This window comes from Candoia aspera, chromosome 4, assembly GCF_035149785.1.
Source record: "Candoia aspera isolate rCanAsp1 chromosome 4, rCanAsp1.hap2, whole genome shotgun sequence".
Lineage (NCBI taxonomy): Eukaryota > Metazoa > Chordata > Lepidosauria > Squamata > Boidae > Candoia > Candoia aspera.
This window is the reverse complement of record NC_086156.1, coordinates 37384479-37404275: the sequence shown is the minus strand read 5'-3', so window position 1 is coordinate 37404275 and position 19797 is coordinate 37384479. Positions and strand designations below refer to the sequence as shown.

Here is a 19797-nt window from a genome sequence, read left to right as displayed (position 1 = left end):
TAGATACCCTGACACATTCCTGTAGAATTTTCTGGTGCAATTTGGAATTCATCAATGATGGCAAGCTGTCCTGGTCCAGAGGCAGCAAAGCAGGCCCAAACCACGATACTGCCACCACCATATTTTACAGATGGTATAAAGTTCTTAAGTTGGAATGTAGTGTTTCCCTTCCACTAAACATAACATTTTTCCTTCAAGCCAAAAAGTTCTATTGTGGTCTCATCCATGCAAAATTCTTACAACAGCCTTCTGGCTTATCCATGTGGTCTTCCACAAATTGCAGATGGGCAGCAGTATTCTCTTTGGAGAGCAGTAGCTTTCTCCTTTCCTGCCGTGCACACCATTATTGTTCAGTGTTTTCCTGATGGTGGTCTCATGAACACTGACATTTGCCAATGCAAGAGAGGCCTTTAGTTCCTTAGACATTACCCTGGGGTTCCTTTAGACCTTCCAGACTATTACATGCCTTGCTCTTGGTATGATCTTGGTTGGTCTACCACTCCTGGGGAGGATAACAATGACGTTGAATAGCTTCCATTTGTACACAATCTGCATGACAGTGGACTGGTGGAGTCCATAGTCTTTGGAAATAGTTTTGTAACCTTTTCCAGCCTGGTGAGCGTCAACAACTCTTTTTTGGATGTCCTCAGAAATCTCCTTTGTTCGAGCCATGACACACTTCTGCATACCTCTGTTGTCAAGGCCAGACTTTCATAGTGAATACCTGGAATTCTATTCTTTAAATAAGGCAGGACCTCTCACACTCACCCATGATTATCATCCCATTGATTGAAACACTTGACTCTAATTTCCCCTTCAAATGAACTGATAATTCTAGAGGTTCACATACTTCTGCCACACACAAATATATAGCTTTGGACCATTTTCCTAAATAAATAAATGAACAAGTCTAACATATTTTATTCATTTGTTTAACTGGCTTCTGTTATCTAATTTTAGGACTTACATGGAGAACAGATAATGTTTTAGGTCATATTTATGCAGAAATATTGAAAACTCAAATGGGTTTATAAACTTTTAAGTATCACAGTAGCTGAATGGGTTTGATTTACCTTGCCTTGAAATTGTCCACAAAGTCTGAATGCTTTGAGAGACTAGCTCTGATAAAAATGCCAAGTAAATATTCCTCTTTCTGGTTTAGGAAAAAATTTACAAAGGAAATTGGGAAAATGTGCAGGGAAGCATTTATTTACTTCATCTGCCATACAAATAATTCTCCTTAGCACTATAGAGAGCTCTTAAATAAAGAGGAAATGTTCTATTTGATAGTCACTTTTACTAGAATCTGACTGGCTGGTTAGAAATAGTATCACTACGAAGTCTGGGCACAGTTTGTTGATCTCTAATTTAGTCATTGCCTGTATGTCTTGCCCATATACCACAAAATTATAGGAATTATCTGCCCTTTTTCATTCTCTTCACTTACATTACAAATTTGAAATACTGTGATAACTATAGAATTTAGTGAATGAATTTATGAAAGTTCATACATTTTGAGCTAACTCCACTACAAAAAAAAATGATCATTTTCCAGCAGCATGTCTTCAAATGTCGTATCTGAATCTATTCAGGTATCAGATGGATTAATAAGTAATAATATATATACATATGCTTAACACATATGATCTTTTATCGATGAAGTTAAGTTGGCAGTACTGTCTTATCGAAAATGGATGATCGTAAGAATAAGGGACAATTTGGAAAGCTGCCTGCCAGTTTTTGATTGAAATATATTCATTATTACTGCTGTTATTATTAAATGGTTAGTTTATACCCACACTCCTACTTTAAGCCAACAGAAAATTCAGGGCAGCTAAGAACATTAAAAAATAAAAATGTAAAAGTTACAGTTAAAAAAAACCCTAAAATGAATAACAAAACTGTGGTAAAAGAGAGGCATCTTTACAGATTTTTCTGTATGTACTGAGAATAAGGGCCAAAGAGGACTTCCAAGGAAGTACATTCCTTTGCTGGGGTACAACGCAGAAGGACTTATCCCATATGCCAAAAAAAAAAAAGGTGTCTGATAACTATGGCAACTTCAAAAATTCCTTTTTTCATCTTCAACGGGCCTCTCTTTTTTAAGATAAAATAGGGAAGTTCACTTAAAGCTCTACATGTCTCTGTTGTCCTGTTATTTAAACATTTGGAAGTATCTTGTTATAGGAAATATATAATTATTTCACCTTATTATTATATTTGGGTTTGAAAGTAAGCCCTCTTGATTTCAGTGGAACTTATTCCTAATTAAGAGCACTTAAACTCTAGTGTGTGCTGACAGTTATAGTGCCTCTTAACTGGGCATCTTTTTTATCTGTTGAATAATAATATATCATATTTCTAGGTAAAAACAACTGCTATTTCAACAGAAAGAAACGGAAAACCTGAAAATAATACCATGAACATTAATGCTTCCATTTATGATGAGATCCAACAGGAAATGAAGAGAGCTAAAGTATCTCAAGCATTATTTGCAAAGGTTGCAGCAACTAAAAGCCAGGTAAGTCTTATGGTCATCTGTGAATTAATGTTGCTATTCTTGCTTTTTCATTGTTCAGTTTCGTTGTACTGACTATATGAATAAAATCCTTTAACTGTTAAGTATGATTAAATACAAAAACAAATGAACTAGCTTCTCTAGAGCGGAGGTCAAGATGTCTTTAGCTGATTGTATTTTTCCTGCTACATTATAAAACATGGCGTATTTGCTGGCATTATGTTGAAATACTATTACGTAGACCAATGATGTACAGTTCAAATCATAGCCTTTTAATCCATTCAGTATAACATTACCCCTTGTATAGGTGCAAATCTGAATATCCTGCAGTCCTTTCTCCCCATTTCCCCAACCTAGTCTTCTTCTCTTTACTTAAGACTAGAAAGCTTAATGGTTATGCCACAAGTAAGCATAGAGTTTTCTGAATCACACAGAAAATAGGAGTCCATATTTAAGAGAAAGGAATACAAAGGTGAGGGAACATGGGGTGGGTGGGTTAGTTAGAGGATAATTTCATAAATAAACTAAATTAGATGCAATGCTTGGGTGTTTAGAACTTCTCCTATGAGAAGGGAGGCAATGGAGAGCAAATAAAATGTGCATCAGTGTTGCAACATAAATCCTGCCCCTTTTGTAAGGCATGGAGCTTTCATCATGATATCCCTGTGTGTGTTTGGCATTTTGATGAAATCTTGGCTTGCTGCAGCCTTGAAGGACAAGTTGAATGAAATGTTTCATCACTTAAAATGTTGAACAGTTCCAAGATTTTTAGATGTATTTATTAGGATGGAAACAAGTACAAACTAAAGATTTTAATATCTAAATCATCAGAGAATATGTTCAAGAATATTTTGATAAGAGAAATATTAGAAAACACATGTAACTGAAGAAGAAAAATGGATTTTTTTCAACAGTAAGGAAAAGGTGATGCTTCCAAACTCTTGAGTTTCTAAGATAAAGCCAATAGAACTGGGCAGTGCTTCAGTAAACATAATGACACTCAAGTAGCAACTTGTCAGCAGTATCTTAAAACAGCGGTGTCTTTTCCTGAATTCACAGCATGATCCTGGGAACTGTATGTTTGGTTTAGTGATGGGTCTTTCAGACTGTTTCAGGGTTTCCACAAGAAGTTGATGGGGTTCCATGAGAGACAAAAATGCACTTGAATGCAGCCAGTTTTCTATCATTTGTATCTATCATTTATATCTTGATCAGGGGATTTTTTGTAACTTCTACTCTGATGCCCTGACATATGTTTTTTGCAGGCCCTAACAGGATTACAAGTATATTAACTTTAAATATTAAATTTGTAGCCTGCCTTTCTTCAGGAGTTCAAGTCAGCATATCTATGTATTTGTTTCACCCATTTTTTTCTGTCCATCATCTAACAAACTATGTTCAGCTAACTGGCTCAACAATACTTGGTGATCTTTATGGCTGAGTGAGAATTTTAACCTGGATCTCTCTGTTCCTAATATACCACTCTAACATAGGATAGGGAACTTGGTTCTTTTCATCTCTTTTGAACTCCCTCACTCATAAACCACAGCCAACATGGCCAATAGTAAGTTACAATGAGAAACAGTCCAAAATAGCTGTAAAGTATCAAGTTTTAATAATTATACCAAATTAGCTGGTTTTTTTTAATGTTCATTAAATTTTACACCTTTAAAAAAGAAAAGTCTGGCATAGTCTTTATAATTAAGAATATATGGCTTGAAATATAATACATATGGGTCATCCTTAAATAGTGAACTAGACAAACAAAATCAAAACAAACAAAATCATGATTGTTCAGATGGAATAGTTTGTGGTTTGGGTTCAGGCTGTCAAAAATGAAGGCAAAGACCGTGTGTAGAGGCGCATGTTTATTCATAATATTGTTTGAACATATTGTGACAGTATTTTGGATTCTGACTTGGTTATGTTTAATAACTAATTTTGGGATTTTGATGGATTTCTTTTTCCAACACCCAAACTTTAATGCACCTTCAGCAACATACAAGACAATGTTGCTTTTATATAGCTAAGGTACTTTTCCTAATCCTAAATTTGAGTTTGTCTTCATTATTCGTAGAGCACACTGAATCAAAACCTGCAGTATGTCTTTAGACAATCCAAAACTTTGACCTGAAGTCAGTTTATATCAGTATCGTGCATGGTATGATAGAGTATATCCCATGAATACAGAATGATTTACTTTGGAGTAAACATCCATTTCTAATAACTTTGGTTATAGGGTGAATTAGAAAAAATGCAACAATAGCAACAGCAACAACAATTTCATTTAAAATTTCATTTTAATAAATTTAATCTGCCATTTAGATGAAAGAATCCTTTCAGAGCACTGGAGTAACTTTATGAGTTTACATCTCCTTGAACAATAAAGTTCTGTCTGCAAAATAAATTAATAGCTTGTCACAATAAATACCTTTAGGCAAGTTCACTGTTACTAAAGGGTAACTGTGTAACTGTATTGATGTTGATTATTCATACTTTATGGCTTGATTAATCTTTATCCATACTTTTTGTACAATGATTATACAGTTAAGACTTCTACTGTTTCCATATTGTATACACACACATGCACAAACAACTTTTAATGATGCTGAGTAAAAAATTAATGGATTACATTGTGAGAATTCACTGCTGATAAAATTGACATACCAGATTTTTGTCTGAATAAATATCATGTAGAATTGAAATACATGAATTGTAAGTTTTGCCTTAATATTGCTAGCTTACCTGGGTTCTTGGATCACATGTCTAAATTTAAATTATTCTGAATGTATGAAGAAACCAGATATCAAGATGCAAAGTTGACCTGTAAGGTCAAATATGGTATCCACTTCTCCACTGAAGGGAGGGAAATATTTTCAGTCCTGGCTAAATTGACTGAATGTCACCTTTCTTTATATGTGGTGCACTTTATATTCTGTTGTGCAGTTTGCTTTATTATTTAAGCTGTAAGTTTGGAAATGTTTGCAGTTGGGAATTGCTCCATCTTTCATTATATAAAAAAGATGTTTCTTTTTAAAGTTATATGCTGTAAGGAATACTTAAAAGGATATTTTGGAAATGTTACATCAAAATGATTAAACTCAAGCTGTGGACTGTAAAAAATTACAGCTTTACAGGCCACATGCCTGCCTACCCTTCAATCACTGTCAAAGTGATAATTTCTGCAATAATATGTTTCTTTTATTGTAGGATTCTAAACACCAAGTGCTGTTTAAACATTAAACTGAATTGTTTATGTTAGCATTGCACTCACTGTGTCATACATCAGGCCACTACAATCTCTTGTGGAATGTAAAATTCTGTCATGAATCATGGCTTGTGTATTGGAAATTACTGTAATTTTGATTGGAAATTACAGGGCTCTTGAAATGTTTCTAATTATGATAGAATGTTAACCATGACTTCAAACCTGTACGCTTCTTTAGTTTTTCTATTTTCAAAAGAAGGTTATGCAGTATGCATTAAGAAGAAATATCTGTTGTCAGTACTTCTCCATCCTTAATATTTTTTGCTTTGCTATAATATTGTAGTCACTGAGTTGTATGCTGATACTAAGATTTTGTTTTCCATGAATTCCACCTGCATAGTAAAAAGCACATATGGCATTTTGTATTAATTTTAGATATTTTCTTTTAATGTTAGAAAAGACAAGAGAAATCACCATACTTTTAGGAAACATGGCTTTTTCTGTTAGTTGAATTTTGAAATAGTTTAAAAGAAGGTTAATCACTAAAAGTACTAAAGATCTTTCTTACAGGGACAGCAGCAATAAACAACCCTCCATTCATTACTGCCCTAATGGTATTGTACATATATGCATTTTAAAAATAATATTAAAGAACATTAAAGAGACAGGGGTCTCTTCATCATTATTAGTAACAGGCTTACTTAAAACGAGCTGTTGCCTGTGTTAAAGTTGTGTTTTTTCATAGTAATCATTACCTTTGACCTATAATTTAGAGATACTATATATCATCTATGTTTCCTAATTGTGTCCAGACTGAGATTTTCTCAATAATAATACAATAAGCATGAATTGGTTATGCACTTCGGTAGATTTTATAAGTCTCCTAATTATCAAAAAGCAGTTAGTTAATTCTACAGTGGAAGACACAGTTGTGGCTCCTGTTGAGGGAAGGAAAGTTACAGCCTGGGAATAGATCAGAATCTTAAATGTATATATTGGGATTTACTGATCTGTAGTACCTCTCCAAAATATGTACATAAGATGATACCTTGCTGTTAGATGATTTTTAACTAACATTGTCCTTCCTAAATAGATAATGTAATTTCTCCACACTGAAAACTGCATTGTCAGAAAGATAAAACCTTTTAAAACAAAAATGCCAATTGTCTTAAAAGAACCACCATTTTAACAAATGGTGTCTATCATGTAATTTGTAATTACTGCATGATAGACGTTCTTGTGATGTGGATAGTGGGTACCCGTTTAAGTAATAGCTTTTAAGCTGTCTGTCATTTTAATATTGCTCTTTTAGTGTTTTATCGAATTTATGTTTTAATTGCTTTTAATTTATTGTAAACTACCTTTAACTAGTCCCTATTTTGGGATCCCTCAAAAAGCAGGTTAAGTTTTTTATAAATAAAATATATAACTAAAATGTTCTCTTGCTGAATAGAAAGTGAAGAAAAAATATTTTATTTCATTTGATTTTTCAACACCAAATAATAATTTTGTTCATATGAGAGCACTTAGAACTTTCTTTTTTGCATTCCCATGTGCATGGAAATATATATGTTGCCATTTGATAGTGAATACACCAAGTATTCACACTGCCATGCCATGCATATTTTGGCATGGAAGCTACTTATTTGCAAAGCTTTTTCTTCCTGCAGTGTTGGACTATGATGGATGCTAAATGGGACCAGAAGACATAAGGCAAGTTTAGGCCAGTGTACTATAGAGTTTTGCTTATAGTTTATCATAGTGCTTTCATTAACAAAAGCTATTATTGATCATTTAAACAGCAGAAAATGGGGCCCTTTCTATACACAGACACAAAATCACATTTTGTTTAGTTAGTGCCATGGTATTGCTTTCATTATAGAGACATTTATTACCTAGTATGAATGTTGATGATACCTTTAAGTTTCTGTGGTGATCTACTCAACTTGGCCTATCATATTAGATAATTGTAAAAATATATATATATATTGTCTGGCATAGCTTTGTTAGACATTTGTTACTTTGGTGTAACATCCTACAATTAAATCTGTACTCAAAGTCAGCATTGTTAACCATTTTTCATTCTTTTAATCGAAGACAATTTTAAGAAATAACAACAAAAGAAGTTTTTAATTGTTTATTTCTACTTTATTGCAATTAGTTAAAATTACAAAAACTTACAAAATTTTGGAAGTAAAAGCGTGGGGTTTTTTTTGTCTTTCCCCCTTGAAGCATCTACAAGGGAGAGGGACTGACACAAATAATACACTTTTTGTCATTTGCAACAAGACATCATGACTTTATCATGGCCTCAGATAGACACATATGTATATGCACCTTACAATTTTAATTTTCATAGAAGGTATTACAGAATGTTTACTGAAATATTACCATATTCAGAACCTGAATCTTGTTTGGTACAGTGTTGAAAATAGCATAATACATAATTGGCGCTCTCCTTTGTGGTTTGTATCTGCTAAACAGAATAGGAATCATTATTTGATGGGGACTTATATTGTGTATGCTATTTATTTATTTATTTTTCAAGTTTCTATTACCACACATCTTCCCCAAAAAGGGGACTCTTAGTTGTTTCATGAGTATTTTATATTGTGACACTTTATTAGAAATATTTAGTGTTTTTTCTTTATTCAGAGCTTCTTTGTAAAATATCACATCTTAAAACGTGGTTGAATAGCCTTTTCAAACTTTTACCCGCCTTATATGGCTGTTGGAAAATATAATTGTCCTCAATTCTTTTCCTGCACCTTTTTTTCTTCCTGTTCAGAGAGTTACACCTGTGCTCAGAGAGAGAGAGCATCCTTACATATTTCTTTTCTTGACTCCCCACCGATAGTCCAGACACATCAAACTGGAATATACATTCTCACACTAACATTTTTTCTCTGATCATAGCTCTCACTTCTGCCTTTTCAGTTCATCACGCAGTACGATGTTGAATGTAAGTTTGAGATACTTGGATTTAAATTTCTGCTTGGCCAGTGGGAGGTCTTGGCCAGCCACAGTCTCCCAGCTTAATCAATTTCAGAGTTCTCTTAGACCAAACTACGAGGTTACCACATAAGAACCTTCTCATTTTGTGAGACGGGAGGAATATCCTCAGAACTCTTCCCACCAATGGATTTTTCTCTTTATTTTTCCTGGCCTCCACATCTTTATTTACATTAGTAAGGAGGCCTGAAGATTTTGTGGTTGGTTTTAATTGATTGCTGGGCATTAATGTTGGAATTGCTTGTATTATATGGGAATTATACTGTATACAGAGAGGCAAATAGGGGAACAGATCTCTTAAGCTGCTGTTAAATAATTGTTTCAGTACTGTAGTGAAGGATGAAAACTGATCCTTATAGTGAAGAATGTAACCAATTTTTACCTTTTCAGTTAATTAATTTAAACTGCTGTAATTTCTCCATTGGTCAACTATAGTCTTAATTGTGTTAGATAATTTTTAGTATCATAATACATTACCGCTTGCCTGGTTATTCACAGGATGTGTAAAATAAAGAGAACTAGGGCAAGTGGAATCTTGTAAAGAGCAGTTTGATTGTGGATTCCAGTACCTAGAGAGGTCCTGGGCTCCCTTTCACTGAATGTCATAGTTGCTTTAATTTGGGTTTAATTTGAATTGGATTTGATGGCCTAAATGAGACAAGAACCACACTAGCAAGCTCTGGAAAATATCCTTTGAAGCTTTCTACAGCAGGCTTCAGGACATGCTAACATTGAGCTATGTGCCTGTTCTGTCTCATGACTAGGAAAAACATTGTTCATATGGAAGGAATTTCATCAAAAATGTAAATTAATTGGTTCACACTACCATCAGTTTTTAATTCAGTTAGTAATGGAATCAGTCCTCCCTCTGACTTGGATAATATTTTACTTACTGATGCTCTTTCCTGGAACAATTTGAAGTGCAGGTTATAACAGAATTTAAGTGTATTTTCCTAGATAAGCCTGTCTCATTTTCAAAATCTGTATGTGCTTTTTCTTCTTGAATTCCACATATTGTTTATTTTATTTTGGTATTTAATTTATGTTAACTGCTTTGAGCCCTGGCTGATGAAAGACTGGATAAAAATGCCCCAGATAAATTTATATTACCCAAAAGTGCTTAATAGAGAGTTTTCTCTGTGCCCATTAGCCTCACCTGTTACAATGGCAATAGCCTCAATGATTAATGTAATAGTAGGAGAAACAGGTCATTGCTGAATGTTAAAACCATTAACAGTACAAGGATTGGGTCCCAGATATCTCACCCCAGTCTTAGTACTCTAGAGTAAAATAATATAAGCAATAAGATTCCCTGGTCAGCTGAGCTAACAGGGTTAATTAAGATATATTAACTACATAACAGGCAGCTGGTCTTCTGCCTTTTTGACATTAGACTAAGGGTACAGTCTGAATTAGAACTACCACACAGGAACTGGAAGGCAGATTTAAACTTACTTACCATTCAGCATTTGTTTTGTAACACCTCAGAGTCATGCAGGAATTAGAAAAAGAATCTCTAGTAATGCCTTGAATCTAGATTGAGGTCTAGCACACTTATTTGCATGTAAATAGAAAACAGATGGTGAGCTACTAGCTACTTGATTTGCAGATACTGGGTGGTGTAAGTTAGCATACAGTTTGGGGAAGGCTGTGCTAATGTGATGGAACATAATGTCAAGATTTGGGAGACCACAATTTTCTACTGTACTATATTCTGCCTCTGTCACACCCACATACATATACCTATACGTGTGTGTGTGATCATGATCATCCTCTTTCATAGAGCAGTAAAAAAAACCCTTTCATGGGTCCAGTCTTTCAGGAAATCCATGATATTAAAATAAATTGCAAATTAAAAAACTCCTGCAAAAAAAGAGATTAAAGCATAATGTGCTATGAGCTTTCTGTAGGATTGGTATGTTTGGCAACTGTAGAAACAAAACACTGGCCTAAATAGGTCTTTGCTCTGAAACAGCACTGCTTTTTATTTATCTATTTTATTATTTATTTATTTTTTGTATTAGGGAAGCATATCTGTCTCTGCTCAAGTTTTCATCATTACTCTTCCAACATATCATTTAAATATAGTGAAGCAATATTAATAGTATACAGGATGCCTCATTCATTAAGACATTGTGCCTTCCTCCTATCTCTGTCTTACAATGCCACATGGTGAAATGAGCTCACGGAAATTCACGATGATGTACATAACGGTTCTGTAACTCCTCAGGCTTCAGTGTTGCCTCAGTACCTCTGATTCAGAAAATCAGATCATAGGCTGCATGCTGTCATATAATAAGGTGTCTGATCCTTATTACCAGTTTGTTGATGCACAGACTCCTTCAAATTGACCATTGCAACACATGGTTTCCCCTGAAACTAGCTGTGATAATTAGTGTGGCTCTAATGAGACAGAATGTCACTGATCTTGTGCTGAACTGTCGAGTATTGACGCTACGGATGGCAACTGTCATAGCCTGCCATCTGTGACAGAGCCTGGCATATTCTGTTTGCAAGGTAAGAGCATGCTCAGTGGGTTGATTTGAAACAAATGGTTTGTTGCCTGATCAGAAAGAGCTGTGGGATGATAAAGGGGGTGATATTTTTGTTTTCGTGCTTCCGTTGTGCTAAATCAGTTACAAAAATGCTAACCTATTTCAGTTTACAATTAGAAAAATATTTGCAGATGTTGTTTCATATTTTTGCTCTTTGTGAGGCAACAGTTCAGGTGCTTATTTTCATTTTTAAGTGGAAGGATTAAGTGATAGATAGATAGATAGATAGATAGATAGATAGATAGATAGATAGATAGATAGATAGATAGATAGATAGATAGATAGATAGATAGATAGATAGATAGATTTTAAACCCATGATACTTCATAGAAAAGTTTGTAGATGTTTACATTTTGCAGCATCTGTGGCAGTTTGTGGCCCTAGCCATTCAGCTGAGAGACCATTAATAGCCAACATACAGATCCCAAAGAAGCAGGAAATTGCCACTTTGATATATACCAAGTGTATCTGAGTGTCAGCAAAATATAAACTGGAGTTTATTTCTGACAGAGAAGCCCGTGCTTATTGGCTGATGCTGTTCTTAACTGAAGACTCTGGTCGCACATTTTGTAGGAGTGGAAGTCCAGTGCTGTTTATCACTCCAAAATGCTTTGTTGCTTTTTATTTCCTCCTCTTCTGGCAGACCACACAGGGCTTGTTCTGAAGAACATTTTCACTAATCTGATCAGGCAGCCAAATACGCCGGGAAAACTGCTTTAATGATCCCACTAATTACCTCAAGTCAATATGAACTGTATTATTAGACTGAGGGAAAATATTCCATTAGGTCTCCCCCTTGGGAGTTTCTCCGCTTTGTGATGTCACTGAAGCCTTCGCCCTCTTGCTTGTAATTAATTTTATTTACACACGCAGGCACACACAAGGTCACACCTGCACAACCAGAGCTGGCCAGGGAGCTAGTAGCACTCAGGCTTAATCAGATCTGTCATAATTACCATTCTGCATGTTTCTGACACACGCTGTGAAATATTTCAATTTAACTGCCGCTACCAGCACAACCAGATGTAGTGCAAGTGTGGCTGCATTGGAAATATTATTCCTCAGGATAAACTCTCTCCTCCTTTTTTTCCTCCCACCCCCCTCTCCCTTTTAACAGCTAATATGGCACAGAAGCTGATGTATCCTGTAAACCTTGAATGCAGCGCTAGATTGATAACAGCAGATTAGACAGTTTAACCACAAACAGCTTGTTCATTTTTCACAAATGAAAACCACATGTGGTGCAACTAAAATTCCAGGCCTCTTTTCAGTGATAGTTCTTTTTCTTGTTGCTTTGTTATTTGAGGTGTGTTTTTTGCCACAGAGGCTGTAAAATCATGTCTTAGGCACATAGAAAATAATTGCTATCCAAGCTTCTCAAATTATTTCTAGGTAATAATTCTACATTTCATTAAGCCTGTAATACAAAGTCAGCCAGCCTGCAGCAAAAGCAAAACATGCACAAGATAGTATTTTGTGGGTTATCATCTTAACCTACTTTTGGAAAATATCCTGCAGGATCATTAAAAAAAAAAACTTGTAAGTTTGCAACTACATTTCTTATTTGCAAAAATTTAACTTTTCAAATGCTTGGAGAAATCTCCTGAAACTGAATTTTTACTGGAGTAAAATAAAGATTGATGATACACCCTTTGCATTTTTGAGGAATGCAAAGGATTCCTCAAAAATGCAAAGAAACAGTATGTTTTGTGATTCAAAAAGGTAAAGCTAAAGATACAGCATACAACACTCATCATCTTACATAATGTTCTCAGTGATTCCTACCTGCTATTGCTTAGATTCAGCGATGCCACCTAACTGCATTTTATGTACCCAAGTAAATATATCCAGAGACTATACTGCTATCTATTCCTGAAAGGCAAAAGCCTACCATGCTTTCAAAATGTTTGCATTTATGACTTAAAATTCTAGGAATATACTGAATGGGAATGCATGAAAACATCTTGTATTATTGAATTGTTTTTTAAAAAACAAAGAATAGTTATAGTTTTATTTATATTTATACATATATATATATATATATATATATATATATATATATATAAAATTATTTCATTAGATATATATCTCCCTTTTTCTACAGGACTTGAAGCCAGTCTAAATAGCTAAATAGCTTTCCTTCTCTCAGTTTTCTCCCCACAATAGCATTAAGCTGAGAGAGAGTCTCACAATCACTGAGTGAGTTTCCATGACAGAGGATGGACTTGAACCTGGGTCTCTCCAGTTTTAGTCCAACACCTTAATATTACATTAGCATATTGTAGTAGGTTATTGGCTGTTTTACAGTTGAACAGTAAATCAGGCCTTGCTTTGCTTTGTTTATTCTCAGTTTAGAGATAGATAGATAGATAGATAGATAGATAGATAGATAGATAGATAGATAGATAGATAGATGTATAGATAGATATATAAGCAATTTAAAGCAATCTAAAACTACAGGATGAATGGATGGATGGATCTTGCCTGTAATTTAGATTGCTTTAATTGTTTTGAATGCCTCAGTGCACAAACAAACAAAAAATTAAATACTTAAGTGAAGTCAAAAATGAATGTGGAGGATAAGCTTTCAGTAGCTAATAATCATGATAACTATTTTATAAGTAATATCAGAGCATCGTGCCTCAGACCCTGTTTCCAGAAAAGATGACTGGTAGAGTACTATTGTATTTATGAACTACTTGTGGATTTCTCATGGGCTTTCTGTTGGCTACAGTGTGATCAGAATAGTGATCCAGCCCTTTGACCAGATTATTTATTTATTTATTCATTCATTCACTCATTTATTCATTCAACAAATTTATATGGCCGCCCAACTCACACATGACTCTGGGTGGCTTACAGATTCATACTATGAATAAAACGTACCAGCAGGATTATATAAAATAAAAATATGGATACTTTTATTGGGTTTGTTGGTTTGTTTTGGTATAGCCCAGAAGCACAGATCTTCTAGATTTGCCAGTAAAGTACATGTTAGAATTTTCACACTTGTCAAGGGACACTCTGTCCATTCTATCTGAATAAGGCATTGGACTATGTCATGGAAGTGACGTATATCATGGGCAGTGATATACGACTTCTTCAGCTTAATGGCATGGTGTCTGTCTGCTGAGTTGTGCAACAGAGCTGCTGTCATTCCCAGGACAGAGATAAAGGGATGGCATGAGAAGAAACTTTGCATTTGACAGTTACTTAAGGCCAACATTCCAGTGTTTGTTTGGTTTTTAGCATTTATTACTCCAGCAATATTTGTCTTTTTATATAGAAGAACTGTTAGCAGAATTCAGGGTATTCCTGTAAACTGGAGTCAATTAAATAGATTAAAAATGAGTTGCACCAGTTTTAATAATGCATCGAGATCACATGCAAATGTAACTGATAAAATCGTGTATCAGTTTTTATAATGTGCTGAATATATAACATCACTTGAGCCAGGAAATTCCATCATCAAAAGACTAGTTAAGCTTTGGAATTTTACAATAATTAGAGAAGCTGTAGTTAATAAGCATGAAGTAACAGGTGATCAGAAGGTAGTAATTTCATTCCATAGGAACCGATTAGTTGATAAGTATGATAATATAAGTATTATTGTTGTATGTTTAAAACATGTCAGTAAAAGTTACAATTATAGGCGGCTGCTTACATGGCACTCTTGTTTTACTAAGAACTGATTGAAATTAAAGTGAATTGTGGTTGATTACATGCTTAAAAGAAATTTGTTTTTCATATAATAATTTACATAGTGAAAGAATGAGATAACAAAATATTCAACAATATCTGGACAAGATAAAATAAAATGTCACACTCTTCAGATTTAACATTCTTTGCTTGGTTTTGAAAATGCAATATGATCTGGGCCCATTGCTGTTCTCTGTTTCTTCTCACACAGATTCCTTGTAGAATTCACCATCATGGTGAAGCAAACTAAGATTTCCCTCGTACCTAAATTTAAGTAAAGATTTAAAGTACAGTTAGAAACCCTGATTGTGAAGGAATCTGATCAGTCTTAATAACAGAGAAGCTATAATAACATATAGCATGGAAGACTGGCAGAACCTGGGGAGATAGGGGGTGAGGGAACATTCACCTATAGCATTTTTTCTATTGTCCTAAACATTTTCAAGAGATTGGAAAAGTTATTTATTTATTTAAATTTATCGGCCGCCCAACTCCAGTGGACTTGGAAGGCGTACAAAAATTAACAAATGTGCAGTTCATAAATGTAGTTTTAATTATACTCATTAATTAATATATCCCCTTTTTTAATATTGCCTATTTTAACTATTTTCTTGATATTATGTCTGTTGAGTAATCCACACCCAATTATTCACAGGCATCAAATCAGGTGGGTTTTTTTCAGCGATTGTTTCAGGATAATAGAAATGTGAACATAATATTTTATTAACCATTTTATTTCAAGCAAACATCTAAATTGCATAGATATTAATGATTTCATCCCTGTTAATTCCTAAAACAAAACATACCTATTAATGTCTAATATAGAACATTTCACACATAGGCACTTCCTATTGTTCATACACAGTGCTGCAGTTGTAGGGGAAAGCAACAGAATGATCTTGCCTGGAAAGAGCTAAGCATAGAGCCCATTCATCAGTGGGAAAAATCATCAGGTCTGTTTGCACTTTAACTATATTTACCTAATGGGAAGGTGGAGGTCCATTCTCTCCCATAGTGTTGCTATTGAAACTGAACAAATGGACAGGAGAGCATGTGTGTCCGTGTGTAGAGAGTATGGGCTGACAGTTAATAGATGGATGAATGGACGGACGGACATTTATGCAGGAAGGGATCTTCCAAGTTTCAGCTTGGAATTGCATAGGATTTATTTCTGTGTTTATAATAAATTTCTGTTACTTTCTTTTGGGGTGCAGCCTGGTCATCTTGGTATAACATGGGTTTATTAAAGCCACACATCATAATAAAATTCAACCTAGAAAAATCCACAAACTAACAAGGAAGAGGATCTGCCTTTATCTTACCCACTGCAGCCAAAACAAGGCATTTGTCACTCATTGTGGCATCCCAATTAGTTCTTGATAAATCGTTGAAATATTGTCCACAGACAGTATTATCAGTATCTCTGTCTTCCCTGATCCAATAGTAGTAAAAGACTCATACCAATGTAAAATTTTGATATATTCATATATTCACAAACTTTTAGTAATCACCTGACAGATGATTTATCTTATTTGATTTTAAGAACATTTTTGACCAGTATATTTTTGCCTATAATTGCAATTTGCATTATAAGAGCATTATATAGGATACAGTTGGAAAGACGGATAGAAGGGTAGGATATGAATTTGGGTACCCATGGTCAACCATTTTGTTTTTATTACATATGACTGTAAGCTGCATTAGAATGCCTATTATAATTTTGATTAAGAATTTCTGACTACCTTTATTCTACTGGACAAGTAATTTCATGAAAACTAGTTACACCAGTTTGGTGTAGTAGTTAAGGAGGCAAGAGCAAACCACTTCTGAAAAAGCCCTGCTGATCATGAAATCTCTAAGTAAATATGTGCAGGATTTTGTTATTAATATAATAGAATAAAAACATTTTTTTCTGAAAGGCTTTAATACATTTATTTTTGTACTTTAATCTTTTTTGCCAAATATTAATCAAAATTGAGTAATTGAATTAACTGCTATCTAAGGCAGCTTTTGGGGACCCATATGTGAAGTGTAATCAAGTAACTTGATTATTAGTACATATTTATCTAAACAAGGTTGGTTATTATTTCAGTGCTAATAACATAAAAATATTTGCATTTTGCAATGTGAAGAATCTGAGTAGGAACAGGGCTTGTTAAAATGGTTCTTTGTGTGGCTGACCTTCCCAGTTCAGTTATGTGCATTCTTTGCAGTCACATTAAGATATGTCAGTAACAAAACTCTCTTGGATTTCAAGATTTGCAAGTTGCATTCCTTTTGTTCAAAGTATAAATCTCAGAAGAAATGAAATGAAGCTGATGTTTTATTGTTTGTATAAACACAGTTATTAGTGGTTCATATGTGTATCAATGTCTATCAATCAATACATTAAGGGGATTTTCAGCTTCCCCTTCTCCTTCACAACCCATAAAGTTATCCTTTGGAGGTGAAGACATTCTCTGCAGGTTGCCATCAGATGAAGGGTGTTGAACTATTCCCTCAGGTTTAAATGGAAGTATTCTGTTAGAGATAAGAAGACAAGACCAGGTTGTTGAGAATGGGGAGATAGATGCTTTTTTAAAATAGGCCATGCCAAAGAGCAAAATAACGAACTGCTGGATTGCCTGTAGATTCCATAATTGCTTTGGACTGCCCTCAGGCCAAAAAGCTGGCGCTGCAAAGATTGACATTGAATATCAGTCTGAAGTCAACTCTCTCAGAGCTCTAGAATCCTACTATATGCAGGTTCCTGGGAACCAGCAAACCTCTTGTATACTCTCACTTCCTCTTAAGTTGAGGAAAGGATTTTTCAGGTCTAGGCACAAGGTGCTCCCATTGGCATTTTTATATGGCAGGTATGCCAACATCCCCGCACCCCAGCAACTGTGTCCTTGCAACTCTGGGGAAATCTAAACAATACAACATAACCTTCTTTACTGTAGCTTCTACAAGGAACTTTGAAACAACACTATAAGTCCCGTTTTCTGCAAGTGCCTGGGAGAATGGACAATTTCTATACCCACTACCACTTTTCAGACTCAAATTGTGATGTCACCCACACAGTAGCTAAATTTGTTAAAACTAGGCAATAGTTAACTTCAGACTCAACCTGATAACTAAAAGTCCTTGGACCATTTTATTTTTATTTCCCTTCTCTTACTTTCTCTCTTCCTCTTATCTAACTCTAAATTATATTATAATAAGAGAGCTGGTTTGGTGTAGTGGTTAAGGCACCAGACTAGAAACCAGAAGACCATGAGTTCTAGTCCTGCCTTAGGCACAAAGCCAGTTGGGTGACCTTGGGCCAGTCAAACACTCTCAGCCCTAGGAAGGAGGCAAGGGGAAACCACTTCTGAAAAACCTTGCCAAGAAAACTGCAGGAACTTGTCCAGGCAGTCTCCGAGAATCGGACACAGTTGAACAGAAAAAAAAATTATAATAAACAACTAAATAGGTACCAAGTAAGCATCATCACTCAAAGTATTCTAGGTAGAATTTTATCGTTTTAGTGTATACTTCTCTATCTTATTACCACATTTTATTTATTTAAATGTTTTGAGATATCAGTATTTTAATGCTTTACTAGCTGGTAATTCAGTAATATAGCATTGTACTTACTTAACAATTAACCACTCCTTGAAATTCCCACTGCCTTACATATTTACTGTAAATAGGGTCTGGTACTCCAGCTCTTACCAGCTTTTCCTCCTCTTTTTTCTCTCTTTTGAGTAAATTGCATACTTACCTGTATCCCACTCTCCTTTCCATCCTGTAATATTGCTGAATTGTACCTACAGCTGGTCATTGAGCGTAATAAAGGATTTTGATTTGATTTGGGAAAAAAGAATAAACAATGCATTGCATTGGGAAGGACTGCTCTTTGATGAATGTTAATCCTTTTTGAAATGCCTAAGCAGGGCTTTTCTGTCTTATTTTGCCTTCCGGAGCCAACTACTCCCCTCACATCATCTGCATACAATTTTGTTCTGCTTTTTCTCCTAGTGCTTTTTCTCCCCTCTCTTCTTCCCCTTCCCCTTCCCCTATTCCATCTCCATTTTGTTTTCTTCTCCATCGTGTTTGCTGTTTCTCCAGATAGGCTGGAAAGGAATGTTATGTGTATATGTTTTATGTATGAGAGAGTGGTATGTGTATGTGAAAATATACCTGGTACGTGCAGATACGGGATAAATTAATTTTATAAATAGGGTACTTTATTTTACAGGCAGTTAATTCTAATCAGTAGTTATTAGAGCAAATTAATACTGAACTTTTTTTGTTCCTGGTCTGGCTGTCTTTGGTATATGGCTTCTAGCATATATGTGGGGATATGTATAAAATGCATGCACAAAAATGTTATAAAGACATGTTATAAAGACACATTCATTTGGAATTCCAGTATTAGTTTCAGCTGGAACTGGCAGTACTATGGAGAAGCTAAGAATGATACAAGAATTTTGGTCTCCATTTTATTTTGTGCCTGCTCTTCCTGTTTGGGGGCTGATCTTAAATTGTTTTCCTTTTGGGTAGATGCAGCTCTTGTGGTAAGTTCAACACAGAACATTAAAGCTTGCAGTACAATTTATAGAGACCTCAGGAGATACTTAATATTTAATAATAATTTCTGGCATTTATATAACACTTTCAAGTATCCAGGATGCTTCATGAACATTATCTGATTATATCCTTGTATCAACATCAGAAAATGAACATTCCCTGTATCAGAGAATGGGTGTCTGAGAGACATTATCTGCCTAAGACCACCATTTATGGGAAGCTCAGTTTCAAACTGAATAGTTGATGATTAA

The 19797-nt window shown here is 34.8% G+C and overlaps 1 protein-coding gene across 2 annotated transcripts in view; it reads left to right on the top strand.

The window, feature by feature from the left end:
- The window catches only part of SATB1 (SATB homeobox 1), a 91373-nt gene that overhangs the window by 50071 nt on the left and 21505 nt on the right, over nucleotides 1-19797 (top strand). For both annotated transcript variants that reach the window (XM_063303871.1, XM_063303870.1), the window contains exon 10: nucleotides 2366-2521. In XM_063303871.1, the coding sequence (XP_063159941.1) occupies nucleotides 2366-2521 (156 nt within the window). The remainder of the gene's footprint in view (nucleotides 1-2365; nucleotides 2522-19797) is intronic.